The 17,496-nt window shown below is 31.4% G+C and overlaps 2 protein-coding genes across 3 annotated transcripts; one reads left to right on the top strand and one right to left on the bottom strand.

The window, feature by feature from the left end:
• Positions 1-277: 277 nt before the first annotated feature.
• LOC145113755 (protein FAR1-RELATED SEQUENCE 1-like) lies at positions 278-1,300 on the top strand. Its single transcript, XM_079049803.1, has 3 exons — positions 278-544; positions 686-810; positions 865-1,300. The coding sequence occupies exons 1-3, from the start codon at positions 278-280 to the stop codon at positions 1,298-1,300; spliced, it is 828 nt and encodes a 275-aa protein (XP_078905929.1).
• An 11,850-nt stretch (positions 1,301-13,150) lies between these two features.
• Positions 13,151-16,124, bottom strand: LOC145117704 (cysteine synthase). Of its 2 annotated transcripts, none has more exons than XM_079054013.1 (11): positions 15,990-16,124; positions 15,635-15,681; positions 15,449-15,558; positions 15,144-15,201; positions 14,800-15,063; positions 14,593-14,730; positions 14,453-14,504; positions 14,213-14,292; positions 14,052-14,111; positions 13,725-13,805; positions 13,151-13,457 (listed from the first exon to the last, which is right to left on the bottom strand). In XM_079054013.1, exons 2-11 carry the CDS (start codon positions 15,674-15,676, stop codon positions 13,365-13,367), a joined length of 978 nt encoding a protein of 325 aa, XP_078910139.1. In that variant the 5' UTR covers positions 15,677-15,681; positions 15,990-16,124; the 3' UTR covers positions 13,151-13,364. The 2 variants fall into 2 exon arrangements, with proteins under 2 accessions (XP_078910139.1, XP_078910138.1); XM_079054012.1 differs by having other exon boundaries at positions 15,635-15,785; positions 15,990-16,123.
• Positions 16,125-17,496: the final 1,372 nt, after the last annotated feature.

Below are 17,496 nucleotides of genomic sequence, written 5' to 3'. Positions count from 1 at the left end.
ATACTAATTAAATAACCTTATTAATATATTAGAACTTATAATATATTAACCAACCTTAAGTGTTATTTCTCTCATTATAGTCTATCCAAATGCATGATGCCATGCAACCCAAATGGACCATGCCGGCTCGGGTCAAGTCTTACCAATTATAGTTATGGACTTAGACATTAATCCAACAAGAACAACATCTCGTTCTGAGAGTCAGAACTCAGCCTTTCATCAAAACACTCATTATGGATCAACTTTAGTAAACTTTATGAATTCGTTTGAATCTGCAATGGAGAAGCAACGTTATACTCAATCCTCTTTGGACTTCAAAACAAAAGACAAATTCCCTAAAATGAGAACACCATTTCCAATAGAGGAAAACGCTTCTCTATTCTACACACGTAAAGTGTTTAGACAGGTTCAGAACGAAATGTACAGGTCAATGACAGCATGTTTTTCGTTAAATCACAACATCGTTGACCATGTTCATGAGTTTCAGATAAAAGAATTTAGGCCACATGGATATTCCATCTCGAATCGGCTTGACTCCGATATTGTCAGTGATGATGACGATGATAATTAGGATAAGTTGCTAAAAGACTCTATATATATACGGTATTATTTTAAACTCTGATATCATCTTATTTTTTTCCACACCAAATTTTGCATATATATATCTGATTATTTTTCTATACAGGTTAAATGTGACCAGAAAGAAGACACATTCATTTGTAGTTGTATGAAGTTTGAACAATTTGGGATTCTTTGTCGCCACATTTTTACTGCAATGAAAGCCTTCAACATCCAATTCATACCAGCAAAGTATCTTCTAAGGCGGTGGCAGAAGGATATTATTCCACCTGAATTGTTATGAAGATGTTTCCGGTATTCAAATTCTGATGAGAATATACAAAAAATAGCAATTGACATATTTTCAACGGTTGACAACTATCTCTCTTCTTTGAGCACCAACAAAAAAAGACTGGAAGAGTATTATCAAGCACTTAAGGAATTGGAGAGCAAGTTTATGGATGGCGTTACTATGAATGAACGCCCAAACAAGTCAACAGACTTTGAAAATAGACTTGGTGTGTCGATACCCGCAGATGTTCAAATTCAAAACCCCACTGGAATTAGGAACAAAGGGTCTGGGACTAAAAAAAGGATTAAAGGTGCTCAAGAAATTGCAGTTGAAAAATCACGTTGTAAATACTGTCGTAAGGGTAACGATCATGACAAGCGGAACTGTCCTACACGAAAGGAAGATGAGAAGAACAACATATTTAAACAACATCCTGGAAAGAAGCACTAATTTTATTATCGATCTTTTTTATTTCATATTAGTTTGTTTGGTTTGTTTACTTTATGGTAAAACACTTTTAACATTCTCAGTCAATTGTCACTTTTCAGTATTATGTTTTTATAATTTGTGTACCCTATCTATAATTTATTTTTAAATTTTGTTTATTATTTGTCATTGAAATTGTTTTCAAAGCTTATCCACATATTCCTTGTTTTTTTTAACCATCTCAATCCTTACAACATTATTACACGTATACAACAACCAATACATTATAAATGTCGTTATCTTATTAATAAAGTCACAAAACATTACATTCTTATGTTTTTTTTTTGTATCATTATTCATTTCAGAATTTATAAAACCAAAATTGATTCCATGATTATAAGTTGACATATAATTAAGTACTACATACATATTCAATAACGTAAAAACACTATGTTAACGTTATTATTCGGTAATGAATGTTGTATATGTTTATTGTTGAAGTAATTTTAATATGAATATTAACGTTTGATTATTCATAGATTCATTAAAATGTTATTATTCTATTATACATTTATGCATATGCATTTTCATAGTAAATTATAAAATTAGTTTTGCCTTGTAAATATTCATATATTCATTGTTGAATAATCAAAATAAAGCTGTTGATACAAAATTCATTCCAGAATTATAACATAAAAATAACGTTTTTACATTCTCACACTATTTAATATTTTTATTTGAACTATCCCCATCTACATTATACGTATTTATAAATCTAGTTAACAAAAAAACTTTATTTTCATACATAAAATAATCATCAGATGCACTTAAAAAAAAATATGGATTATGAATTATGTATTTGTTGATAACACCGCTTAATACCTACTTCAAATTAGAATTATGTTATATATTCATTTCAGAATTTAATAAGTGAATAGGTGTTATATTATTCTAACACCAACTTTTATAGTCATTCTTTTCACAATTCATAATTCAAATTAAGTCTTATAAACTATGTTACTATAATAGGAATTTGATGGGGAAAAAATCTTTAAGTTACTCACAACATGTATTTCATTTTAACATCCATATATTCAACAAAATACCACCATAAACCCATAGCTTTAGAAATTACATGACTCATATTTTTTATCAATGTGTGCCCTTTGCTAAGTGTCATATGCCATATATTACATATGGAATATAAGAAATATTCAGGTTCACAGTTCTAATAATAACCATTAAATAAACCATCACATAGTTTTACTTAGAATACGTCCAACACATAATAATCCTAACAAACTTACCATAATCCAAAAAACCAACATAACAAAACACTTCAAACTTCATAAACGATCAGGTTTTTATAATACTAATAAACCTAATTAAAAAACACCATCTTCTTCAAAGATCATTCTACTGCAGCACACCTGTAATTTCCTTGTGATTTCCTTCTTCTTTTCTTCAATCACCTTCATCCTTTCAAACCTATCCATTTTTTTAACAGCTGCATAATGCTTCTAAGAATGTTTTCTTCATAACATTAAAATCCGACATCATCAACTTATCCAGATACTTATACCTTAACCTTCCCAACATCTTTTCTTGAATTTTATTATCAACACATAGACCGCAATCCCATTTATGTGCCGCTTCTCCCATGTATGTTTCCATGTGTCGCATAAGGAAAATTCCACAGTCAACACCAACTATATTCCTTTGACACTTCATTTTTATAACCACAACTTCTTTTTTAAGTAACACATTTGCTTTTTTGTGTTCAACACTATTCAGATAACGACAAAAGAAGCTTTTCTGCATGTCAAATTAAATAATAATTCATATTATAATAAATATATAACAACAATACTCACGATCTATATACGAATTCATTAAGTAAACAACAGATCTAACCAGGATACGTGGTCTATTCCCATATGCAGACTCGATTGTCCCAGACCTCTTGATGTGATCAAATATATAAAATGCAACCCTTTTCAAGCAAAAACACACTAGGTAGTAACTTTCATCAACAACAATTGGTATGAAAACCTACATTTAAACAATATCAACATCAGTTCCACATACATGTGTGATACCAATCATGTCTAAAAACTGTAAAAATTAACAATTCCATACCAAGTCCACCGTTTTCAAATCTGGTTTGTCCGTTATGTCATTCATCACAGCTAGAAACATAATTCTGAATTTATTGTACCTTAGCTCCTCATCTACAGCTTCATCAACCATGTAATCTGTCTGTTTTATCATAACAAAATACCGACCATATTACAATTCATAGCGGAATATGACATACAACACACATCTTATTCATAAAAACTTACAATCGTATCGCATGTGAAGTACACATCCTAGAGTAAGAAGCCTCAGACTTCAGTTCTTCAGTTTTATTAAGGAAAGCAGCCCACGCGTCTATTACATTGGTATGCACTTTTTTTCTCATAGCTAACGTACGTGCAGCTTCCAAATGCATTCCATGACCATCAACAGCTTCCCATATAAATTCCCTGCCATTTAAACATAATACAATAAAAATGCCACGACAAAAAAAATCCATTTTAATTGAGTCACATAAAATGTACATTCTTACCCTTTATCTTTCCCCCAAGCTATTATGCTTTGAGCCACAACGTTTTCATCATCTTTAACCACCTCATCCACATCTGTTATCCGATCTACATATGGTGAACACACCAATTGTCCAAGTTTCCCCTTCCTTTTACCTTTCCCATTTTTCAACTCATCAACATGCACCATTTCTCTTTCCATAATATCTTTTCCAGTTCTTTTTTTCAGTTTGTCTTCCGCTACAGATTTTTTTGTATATCTAATTACTGGCTTGCTTCCTTCTTTAACATCCATACTCTTATCTTCCTCATTCAATTGTGTTATTCTCAAATCGAACGATGGTATGTCATCTTTGCAAAAATCCTTGTTCTTTCTCATGCTTCGTTCCACAATCTTATCAGGCATATTCAAAAAACCAGGAGTCAGAACAACTGGACTATCCAATGATGTATTTCCTTTATATTCCAGAAAGAGCACGGAAGGTGAGTCGCACCCATCCACAATCTTTGTCTTCTCATTATTCCTTCCAGTAGATTGAACATTGCATATGAGACTATTTCCTTTCACAAAACTACTTCCTTTCACAAAATTACTTTGCCCAGGATTGACTGCAACTTTAACGGGTGTTTTCATTGTCACTTCATTTGTGGGAGACATATTATCTACATGTTCCACATTCTTTTCATTAAAAAGTTTTCGCACCTTTCGTAACCACTCTTTTACCACATCATCATTTGCATCCTCTTCTAACCCCTTCTTAATTGCTTCCTCAATTTTTTCCTTATCATCACACATCCTACTATATAGCTTTTCAATTGATTCCACATCTATCTGTCATTGTAATAAAAACGAGTTACAATATCTTCTTATGTATAATATTATTTTTTACAGAAAATATGACATAAATATTAAAATAACTTACCACCTTATCCTCATCACCATTTACATCAATAGGATCCACTTCCCCATCTGCACGAAACTCCAAGGTTCCAAATTCTCCATTTCTCAATCCATGCTCCTCCAACATTTCCAAATCCACTGAGTCAATCTGATTTATCAATGGCCTTGATCTGCGGAGATTATAGCCATTCAAAACTACTTTGTCCGCATACGCAAGCTGTAACATCAGAATTAATAAGTTATCTTATATTATTTTCATTACAGAATAAAAAAATCAACAAAAATAAATGCACATACTTACAAATACTTACCAGTAACAGCGTGACTGGACCTGTGTAATAACAGTTTGCGTCATTTGGCCTCCATTTGTATTTTGCCTTCTCCAAACATTCCACTATATACTTGCACCAATCAATTTTTTGAATATCTTCACACCTTGCTAATTTCTCCAGACAATTAATACGGCTTGCCCCACTCATTTCTGTCTCTGCAAACGTGTTTATGAATAATGTCAAGAAATTAAGCTTGAACATGTCATCCGCCACATCCGATTGTCTAATCCTCTTCACATAGTTTCCATTATTGAACTTTCCTCCTGGATATTGACTTTTCCATGCTTCAATAACTATATCTGTTTTATCGCATTCCACAACTAGTTGTAGTCTAAACCTTCACTTGGCAAACCAAACATCTTTTCAACCGTTTTCTTTGTAATAAGTATTTCCCCTTTCTTAGTCTTAATCGTGGATGTTTTTGCTCTAAATTTGTCCACCAGGTAGTAAGCCAATCTAGAAGGTATTGAATCTAACTTTATATCAAGGAATGCACCGAAACTCATTCGTCTCACCATTTCTTTCTGGCTGTATGACATTCCCTTCACCGCCATATACATTGATTTTGGGGACATACGGCAACTTATTTTTTGCAACTCCTGAGTTTTGTCATCCTCAACATCTGCATCTTCATTTTCTACAACATTCATTCTTTTCGGTTTTCTTTTCTTCATTCCTTTCTTCTTATCATCTTCCTTTGAAACTTCAATTTTTAAGACTTTAGTTTTTTTCCTACCACTTCTTCTTACATTAACATCAACATCAGCTTCACTATCTTCATAATGTTCATCTTTCCTTTTCTTTTTCTTACTTACACTAACACTTGATTCGCCTGCAACAAACACAAAATAATATACGCATGATCACTATAATACTACATCAATAAGAATCACGCATAATATTTGCAAATGTTTTATGCCTTGAATACTAATGTATTCTGTATTGACTACTACATCAAACTGACTACTACATAATAATGTATTATGTATTCTGTAATATGTAACGAGGCATAAAATACATAATGTATTCTGTATTGACTACTACATCAAACTGAAAATTGATTTTATGAAATATTACATACTTTCATCAAATACTCTTAGTCATGTCAAGATTCAATTCATGCTTAGGGATAACACTACACACATAAGAATCATGCATATTTGTTTTTTATATGTTTTCAAGTCAGAATATTTACTATAAGTAATATATGATGTATTGAATGATTATCTAATATGTTCTTTATTGAATACTAACTCGAATCTTAAACATAACAAAATATTACATACTAACACACATAATGTGTTAATCAAATAATGCTACTCATATGAAGATTGAATGCACGATTGTGATAATAAAGAATGCATATTTGTTTTGTATATGTTTTCATTGCAGCCTATTTTTTTTTCCAAAACATATAAAAAACATGTACTGAATTATTACATAACGTATTCAACATCTAAATCATTTCATTATTGAATCCATGTAGAAGCATTGCACACTGTCGCACATACTGTGCATTCTGTATTGAAGCATTACATAAGTAATTTAATCTGTGTTGAATACTAAAATAAACTATTAAGTACACAATTAATTCTAATATTAATAATTCAATAAATAATCCTTATTTTTATTTTTTTTAAATACTTTTACTTTGAAATACTACAAAATAACAAAAACCATAACACTAATAATACAACTTCAGTTAAGAATAATTAATATAAGAAATATATGATGTATTGAATTCTTACATAATGTATTCAAAATCCAAATGTTTTCATTACTGAATACATGTGGAAGCATTGCACACTGTCGCACATACTGTGCATTCTGTATTGAAGCATTACATATGTAATGTAATATTTATTGAATACTAAATTAAACTATTAAGTACACGATGAATTCTGTTTTGAATAATTTCATACACAATGCTTATTATTATTTTTTTAGAGTACTTTTATTTTGAAACAATAAACAATAACACAAACCATAACACTGATAATAAAACTTCAGTTCAGAATATTTAATCTAAGACATATATGATATATTAAATTCTAAAATAATGTTATTAATATCCAAATGTTTTCACTACAGAACACATGTGCAAGCATTGCATATTTTTACACAAATTGTACTCAATTAAGAACATTTTAGTACTAATATATACTTTCTATTAAAATATTATAAAATGTGTTCAATATTGAAAACATGTGGCTAATCATTTAATATTATTCACAATAAAAAACAAAACAACATCACGTAGTCAAACAAATACAAAGCTAAAACAATATCAGTCACAGAAGAAGTACATTTTTCAAATCTCGTTTTCACCTTCTTTTTTGCTAATGGTTCCCTGCTAAGCATCACCACACTAGAACCTCCTGCAACATATGACAATGAAAAATGGTTTAAAATTAGACTATTTATTATTTAATATATAAAAACCTTGAAAAACTAGTCATCCGTCTAATTAGATTCCATGATTCAACCACAACAACAATCTTAACTGTACTACGATTATAATATCATTATCAACAGGACACAAAACTTCAAACACACAATTATAATACTTGTCATCTTCAACAAAACCCTAAAAAAAATCAACAACAAAAATTGGGATACGTGAATCGTCTTCTTCAACAAGGAAACCAACTAGAAACATTATATTTCTACATTTCTAACCATTTTACACATATTATATTTGTTTTTAAATACACAAAGCAAACAATCGTCGTATTCAAAACAGAAACTAATTTAAAGTTGTATTTGAACATCAATGAGCAAAACCTGAATGAATGTTCACGAAATCGTCGTCATCAAGGTTAATGGCTTCTTCAAAGGTGTTGCTGAACTTGTTGCCCTTCATTTTTGACTCTGATCGAAGAGTCCTCATTCTGTGATATGTTGAGCAATCAACTCTTTTTATATTCAACTACCGAATCAGCTTCACCAGAATCACATTCAATGTTGAAATCGGCTAATATCTTCAACAAAAATTGGACGATGCGCACGGATTTGGAAGACGGATTCACCGGCGAAAATTACGAACATAGAAGCCTTTTCCTAAATTATTTAACCTAGTTTTTTACCCAAATGCCCTCAAAACCCCGTGATCAGCTAATTCCTTGTATTTTCCACTTTTTTTTGCCTTTTATTAAATAGGAAAATACTTAATTATCCTATCCATCTTTAATTAATCTAATGGTTGTAAAATGTCCTCATGTTCTCACAATAATTGGTGTTTTCACAAGAACTATCCCCTATATATATATATATATATATATATATATATATATATATATATATATATATATATATATATATATATATATATATATATATATATATAAACAGGATCGGGTGAGGACTCTTTTTTCGGCGAGGGCTCGTGAGGACACCTTAAAAAAAAATACAAATCATAAAATCGAGCATAGTACTATATCGGAGAGAAAAAAAATTGGAATTTTTTTTTTGGATCATTAAAATTGAAGCATGAATCATTTTTACGATCCATGATTCAATTTTAATGATCCAATTTTTTTTCTCTCTGATGTAGTACTATACTTGATTTTATGATTTGTATTTTTTTATTATTATTTTTTTCAATTTTTTAAGGTGTCCTCATAAGTCATCACCGGTATATATATATATATATATATATATATATATATATATATATATATATATATATATATATATATATATATATATATATATATATATATATATATAACAAATACTATAAAATCAACTAGCAAGAAGCTAGCAAATTACAAAAATAACATATAATTTTGAAACCAATTTAACCGGTTAAAACTTTCCTATTCTTATTAACGAACCAATCAAACGAGTTATCAACAATCAGCTCCTTAATAGTCTTATTCCTAAAGTCTACATTATTGAACACCATATCAATCTTGAATTTCCATATAGCCCAGCAAGTAATCATACAAATGGAATCCAAGCCGACTCTCTTTTTCCGAGAAACACTAACTGAGGCCACCTACGAAAATATGTCCAACACGGAATGCCACATCGGGAGCTGCAAATCAGCCAACTAGAAATAAATTTTCAAGTTTTAGCCGCAACTTCACATCTAATAAGCAAATGCTCCAAATTTTCAACATAACCACCGCAAATCGGACACATAATGGTAGGAATATCCATGCATTTCTTCAAAAAGTTCAACTTTGTGAGGAACCGATCCAAAAGAAGCCTCAAAATAAAAATATTAATTTTTAGCGAAACAAATCGATTCCATCTAGTAACCAAACACAAATAAGGAAGATTTATCTCATTAATATGTTGCCTAATATCCTTGACCATGAAGTCCAAAGATCTGTTCAAGCACCACCACCACTTATCTGGCTCTTATGTCAAAGTAATGTTTTGTAACACATCAACTAAACTCGAAAATCGTGATTCCAAAGCACCTCCCGTAAAGTTTCTAAGCCAATCCCATTTTCCCATCTTTCTATAACGATGTAGTGAGGATTAAGATCAAGATAAAATAGTCAATGAAATCTATCTTTAAAAGCGATATTACCTACCCACGTGTCAAAACCAGAACCGAGTGTGATCGCCTCTACCCACCACCTTAAAAACAGTCGAATGAAGAATCAAATGTTTGTCATGCATCATGTTTATGGAAGCAACGATCCGAGCCCAAACTCCTTGACCATTTCTACACGATCCTCCAAATCGATCACCAATATGAGGACCATAAATGGCATCAATGAATTTAACCCATAACGAGTTATCTTCATTGACATACCACTATCTCCACTTCTGTAAAAGGACATGATTTAAAGCTTCAAACGAACCAATACCTAAGCTACAATTTTGTATAGAAGCCAAAGAAATATTCCAGCTAGCCCAAGGGAATTTTCTACTCGAGCTCACACCACCCCAAAAGAATTGAGCCCTCAAAGATTCCAACCACTTCTTAATTTGAACATGCAACAAGAAAACCGAAAAATACTAAGTGCTAACAAAGCTAAGCACCGAAGTAACAAGAGTAGACCGTCCGCCAATCGACAATGCACTAACTTTCCAATGAGAAAATTTTCCGGAATTCATCAATAATGGGGCTCCAACTTTGGATCCTAGCCATATTACTGCCCACTAGAAGACCAAGGTAATAAACGGGAGCTTATCATTTTTACATCCTGTTGACTCTGCCAGCTCCACAACTTCATTATAATGAACACCAATACCATAATGATTGGATTTCAGAAGATTTATCTTTAAACCTGAAACACAAAAAACCAATCAAGCATTCGAACTAGGCTATTGATGTTATACATGACAAAAGTTTTTTTATGATAAGATCCATTATCACTTTTTTACATGTCTTCGGAAAAGAGGTGTAAATTCTTCCAATTGGTGTCCTACTATAAATAGATAAATGTTTATTTCCATTATGTATAACAATAGTATGACCGACCATTACGGGTATAATGATAAAGTATTATTTTTTTTTTGTTTTTGTGTTAAAATTTAATTATATAGCTTTTTAAAATGGAATGTCCCGTTGCAATTTTTAGATAAAAGCAAAGTATAAAGTATAAACACATAATATTTGCTGAAAAAAGAGATTTACAAAAATAACAGAGTAATATACTCTCACTATCGGGAATATAATTTTCTTTTAGATTAATTTTAAAACAACTAACAACGATAATATATATATATATATATATATATATATATATATATATATATATATATATATATATATATATATATATATAGATATATATATATATATATAAGTATTTTAGTAATTTCAAATTGACCAAAAGCTGAACAAAATTCAAACTTAAGGACATTATTGTAACAAAACTAAAACTTCGACTTCGACCACAATCTTTAACAACAACAAAGACCATTTCTTTAATCAGGATTTGCATGAGTTGCTTTGGGATCAAAACGGAACCATAATCGAAACAATCACTTAATGTAATTTCCTAACCATTGTGTCCGCTTATCAGTTTTAGGGGGTGTTTGGTTAAGCTTATTAAAACAATTTATTAGCTTATTAATGGTTCCACACCACCATAAGTTAAAAAAGTGTTTGGATGAAAAATAACTTATTCCGGTAAAAAACCTCTAATAAGTTATTTTTTCATAAGTTACCTCGCACTTATTTATTAGTTTATAAGTTAATAAGCTAATAAGCAATAAACTTTTTTGCCAAACACCCCCTTGGATGATGATGTTCTGTTATTGGCCGGTGAAACTTGAGTAAATTATATAAAACAGAATGTACATTGCTATAAAAAATTATAAAATAAAAATACATTCTTACAAAAAAAAAGGTAAAAATAGGAAGTGCTTCTTGAACTAATAAACATTACAAGTTAGTACTTCTTGATAAAATTTTGGTTTCTGTTGATAAATACACGTATTTTAAATTCTAATATTATTACTTTGTAACTTTTAATATCATTAGGCAAAAAAAACGTACAGAAAAAATATAAATCATTGTTTTAAATAAATAATGTAGTTAGAAATATTGTTGAGCCCAATTCACTGGGCTTCCAAAAATTGACGGGCAAGCCCACAAAAAGTAGAGCGGACTCACTCGTCTTTTAAATGTGTGTTCGTTGTCTTAGGCGTCGGCACGACCCACCGTCTCAATACGATCATTGATAGGTCGCCTCTCACCCTGACAGGACAGGTTAACCTCTTAACAACTCCCACCCTCCATTTTATTCTTAACAATATGCGCCCACCTTTTCCCACTCCTCCGATGTGGGACACCGACTTCACTTCTTTCCATATATTATTTCCTTTCTTTAATTATGCAACATATATATACAAGTAAATCAAACACTATTATTACTTATAATTCTAACTAAATCGAATTAATAAAATGTTGACAGTTGCATTATAATGAAATGGTTCAAACTTGGTTTTTGTTATTTTTGGGTTAACGAGTGTTTTTAATCTAACTTCTTTATATTTGTAAATAGTGGAATCAAGTGTAGAAAATAGACAAATTTTGCAAAAATACTTGTATGAAAAATATAGAAATCCGACAGTCAGATTATTGAAAGATTAGAAGGTAAACGTAAGATATATTTGACAAAAATGTCTAGTAGTTGGAAACTGTAAAAATTGTGGTTTTTATTTGTGTAAAAAACATTTGAAAAAGTAATTGTAAGTTGTTTAAATATGAAGTTATCCGAAGTGGTCACTACCAGCGTTGTGTAAGGGTGATGTGGCACCCAACCTACACGTGAGCACCGTCCCAAGGTCCTGTATTTGTAGTGTGGTATGACCGTTTGAAGCATTTAACCAAAAAAAACATTTTTTTTTAAATAATAAATTTGTATCTATAAATACTAATGTATTTCCAGAGTCGAACACGGTTTTGGAATTGACCCCAACAATGACTTGGACGAGGAGCCACCGGAAGCCACCCTTAGTCTAATGGAAAAGGACAAAACAAAAAGGGAGAGTTGTCGATACAAATGTCGATCTATAAATTTTGAAAACACCACCCCTTCCAGATCTTCCACCACAACTAGAATCTTTTTTAAAAATACAACAAAAAAATTCAAGCAAAATGTGACAATTTTTAATTTTAGTTTGTAATTTGTAATGTAATTTTTACTTTTTAGTATTTAGGGTAAGGTACTTTTTAATTTTGTGTATTTTTCTGTTTTTTTAATGTACTTTTTATTTGCTTTATTACTGAACTCTTTATTTTGTTTTAAAGAATATTGTGTCTTATTAAAATATTATATGAAAATAAATAAAAACTAAAATGATATATATGATGTGGAATGGCGTGTTCATTCATAGTGGAAAATGGAAATATAATGAAGCTGAAAGCGTACTTTTTTGAATAACAATCAAATCAGCTACACCATCATGGCCTAAAAAATTACGTGAAAGGGCATCCGAATGGTTTTAGAGGGGATTAATATATCTTAGAAGTGTAAAATGGTATATATCATAAACTTACTTCAAGTTCCTCGATAATTTTCCAGATGAAGTTTTGAAATACAAAATGGAGGTTCTATAAATTATAGAACTGGAATAAAACTGGAATAAAACTGGAATTATGCATAGATATTAATCTTAATTATGCATGTTATAAATAAGATTTATACTCGGTGGATACAAGATAAGCATGTTCGTTAAAACTAAAAGCATCATAAATAATGACATGGTTCCTCATGAAAAACAATGCATAGCTTACAAACTAACTTGAAATAAGTTGACATAGTTCTTCTTCATAGTCAACACAAAGCATTCAATCAAGGCTCAAAAGTCATAGTCTCTGCCTCACGTCTTACCGAGTCAAACAGGATTGAAGACAAGTACCGCTCCCCAAAACTTGGAAAGATAGCCTGTGTATTTATTTGTACGGTACATTAAATCTCATCACCAAATAACCACATGGAAATGTCAACACTCAACAGGTTGTACTGTGTTTGACACGGTTGGACTGAGACTCATGTCAATGAGATAAAAGTTATGACTGTTTCTTTTTTACTTAATAACAAACTATATAAGCATGTTCCTCTTGACTTAATGCAGAAAGAAGGCTTCCATTTCCCCTAGCATGTCATCATTTTTTCTCAAATATTTAAAATAAATAAAGTGAAGAAACTTACAACAATCAGCTTTCCAGCACTTTCTGGTCTCTTGGCAATCTTGATTGCAGCTGCAGCTGCAGCGCCAGATGATATTCCCACCTGCAACACATGTGATATGGCTGACATCAGAATCTCAACTAGCAACAAGAATGGGCAGCTTGCTGATGTCACTGACGAAAAATTACAAAAATACCCTTTAAAATAATCATCTATGTTGTTATTCATACATAAACTGAATAGGCTTGTACTACTTACCTATGGTTTCATTGATTAAATTAAGTAGAAGTTCTTTTTTAAAACTACTATCTTTTTTGGAGATGCATAGGATGAGTAACTCTAACTTACAAGTAATCCTTCTTTGAGAGCAAGAAGCTTTGCAGTTTCAATGGCTTCATCACTTGAGACCTAAATAAAGATCCATGTAAACATCACTTTAATTCAATACAACTACATGAAGCAACCTTTACAAAAGAGATTATGAAAGAAAAGGGAGAGATGGGTCTTACTTGAACAACTTCATCAATAAGATCAACTTCTAAAACACCAGGAATAAAACCAGCACCAATCCCTTGGATCTTATGTGGACCTTACCCATGATAAAATGAGATCAGTAATCAAAGGAAAAACTAAATAAATGCAAATTTGTAAAAAGTTAAAAGACTTCATGGAAAAAGCCCCTTTTTTCCTGACTTTCTATATACGTTTCAATTATAGAAAAAAAGAAATAAAGCATCAAAGTAGCTTACCAGGCTTTCCTCCAGATAAAATAGGACTTTCGGTGGGCTCAACTCCATAAAGCTAATGCCAAAAATGAAATTAATCAGTTATAGAAGTGCTAATGTTGAGCTTATCAAATTAGTTCTAAAGAAGTAAAAAAAAAACAAACCTTTATGTTAGGGTTTTGCTCTTTAAGATATTTCCCTGCACCTGTTATGGTACCCCCAGTGCCAATACCAGAAACAAAAGCATCAATTTTACCATCTGAACCTTTCCAAATTTCCGGTCCAGTTGTTTCATAATGGATCTACAACATACAATAAGCAATTAGAGTTTTGAAATAGATAAAAAAACAAAACTAGTTAAAGAAATCTACCTTTGGATTTGCAGGATTCTCAAACTGTTGAAGAATGTAAGCATTTGGTGTTTTGGCCAATATCTCCTCAGCCTTCTGCATAGCACCTTTCATTCCTTTAGCAGGATCTGTAAGAACCAACTCAGCACCAAAAGCACGGAGGATAATTCGTCTTTCCATACTCATGGATGCAGGCATGGTGATGATCAGCTTGTAACCCTTTGCTGCAGCCATGAAAGCTAGTCCAATGCCAGTGTTACCACTTGTTGGTTCAATAAGAACACTCTTTAGAAACAATACAAAAACTACATGTCAGATATATGCACAAAATGCTCTTCAAGAACATATCAATTATGTTAGCAAACCTGTCCAGGACTGATGAGCCCCTTTGCTTCAGCATCTGAGATCATGCTGTAACCAATCCTGCACTCCACAAGTAAACACAACCAGAACAAAATCAGATCCATACACAAGTAATCATAAATCATAATACAATTCTAAAACATATCATATAACCCCTCAGATTTAATAGGTTAGTTCATTACTGTTGTAGTGTTGATTAATTTGAACCTCATAAGTTATAGTATGGATAACCAATTGAAAAAGTAATCAACTACTAGAAACCTGTAGATTTGAAAATGGAAGTTTTCTACTCTAATGAAATAAGTACCTGTCTTTAACACTAGAGCAGGGTTCCATCATTTCCAATTTGGCTGCAATACGTCCAACACAACCTTCCACAACATTGTTGAGATAAACCAAAGGTGTGTTTCCGATCAACTGCAGGTATAAACAAAGATCCGTTCGTTAATTAATACCTTGGGAAAAATAGCTGACATACGATCCACAAACTTACTTCGGTAATATCCTTAGCAATCGCAGTCTTCCCTTCCGCCATAGTTTCTGATAAATGAAAGGAAATCAAAGATAATCAGATCTTTGAAGTTATTGAGCTATAAACTCAAAAAGCACAAACGTAATCGAGATTTTTCAGTCTATGTGCTGGCCTGCATATAATAAACAAGATGAGACATTAAAAACTTAATGATTAATAATTGCAGATATTGGAACAAACAGATATCATACAAAATTGGCCACGGGTTTCTCGAAGTTCGCATTATTTTATCATTTTTCAGCGATAACGATCTTCAATTATTATAATCTATTAGCGAATGGAATATCGATTAGCGAAAGTGCCGATGAAAAGATACCTGAGTCCAGAATTAAACAAGAACAAGCTTCGTCGATGAGCCCCTTGTAAAGTTGTATATATAAACAAATATAAGGAAATCGTATCGGTGATGTTGAGGGGATAAACGTTGGATGAAGTCAAACGCGTTACAACCAGATGACTTGAGAGAACAGTCTCGAAGTCTAGATGGACTGATGGAGGAGTAAATTACAGAAACAGTCCCGCAACAATTGAACATAATAAGTTCAATCCTTTTGTCAAAAATAAATTTCAAGAAACCACCTATTTGTGCATCTGGACTTGAATCCAAGAAACATACATAATACACACGTAAGCATAAGACGAAACCCAAATACAAAACAACTACATGAAAGACCAAATTATACAAGGATAAGATAAAGACAGCGTAGTATATGATTTGGATGGAGGCGTAAATGATATAAAAACTTCGAAACATATTTTATAAATTATTGTAATGACTATTGCGTATTGACTAAGCCAGAGTTTGATAAGTTTCTTTAAAACGTTTCGACCTAGGTTCATAGCAAAACAAAGAACACTCTTAAACAACTTGATAAGGTAAAAAGTTGCAAAGGTAGACCCTCAACTGTTTATTGAAATAAATTTAAGACCCGTTTTGATACTTGTTGTCTGAAAAAGTTTACTGACCGGGAAAAAACCATATTGTTTGATCGTACATCTGATTGACTGTGCTGAATGATGAAAAATGATCATATTACACTTTTGTTCTATACTGTGATGGATGAAGTTGCTGAATAATTATAAAAACATATAAATTGTCATACAAAATCAAAATTACACAATAATCGTTTAAAAATCAAAATACAAATTGTCATACAAAATCAAAATTACATAAAATGTATGTTAAAATCAGAATTTCTGATTGAAACTTTAAATATGAAATGATCTTCCTAACTCTTATGCTCGAAATTTAGATCGAAATTTAGAAAAATAAAATAAGATGAAACATGTGAAAGTTCACATCTGGTACTCTCCAATCAGAAGAAAGAAATAAAAAAATAAAAAAAATAAGAGATGAGATGGTTACCTGTGGGGCAGAGCTGGTGGCTGCAGCGGCGCTCCAATGGAGGGAGGCTGGCCAGTGACGAAGTAGGGAGCTTGATGAGGAGGCGATGATGTCCGATGAAGAGCATAAAAGAGAAAAAAGAAAGAGACGAGGTTTGGAGTACAATTATCTTTTTCGGTTCATTTAGACAGAAAGATATGGTTTTAAGACATTGTGGGGAATATTTTTTTTATGCAAATCAAACAGTTTTTTCAGCCATAAATATTTGTTTGGACCTGAAAAAATATCGAGTAGTCTTCTTATCAAAATAGAACTCATAAGGGGGTAGATTGTAAAAAAGTTATTATAGTTATGATTTTGACGTGATAATTTTTTTTATAAAAGCCATTAAAATTAGAAACTTTTTTTTATAAAAGCAATTACGCTTTTAGAAATTTTCAAAAAAGAAAATGCCCAAATAGTTGGTTTATAGATTAGT

The sequence above is a fragment of the Lactuca virosa genome, chromosome 5 (genome assembly GCF_052849685.1).
Source record: "Lactuca virosa cultivar CGN04683 chromosome 5, Lactuca_virosa_CGN04683_v6, whole genome shotgun sequence".
Lineage (NCBI taxonomy): Eukaryota > Viridiplantae > Streptophyta > Magnoliopsida > Asterales > Asteraceae > Lactuca > Lactuca virosa.
Note: the sequence above shows the minus strand (reverse complement) of the source record. Positions and strands in the feature narration are given on the sequence as shown.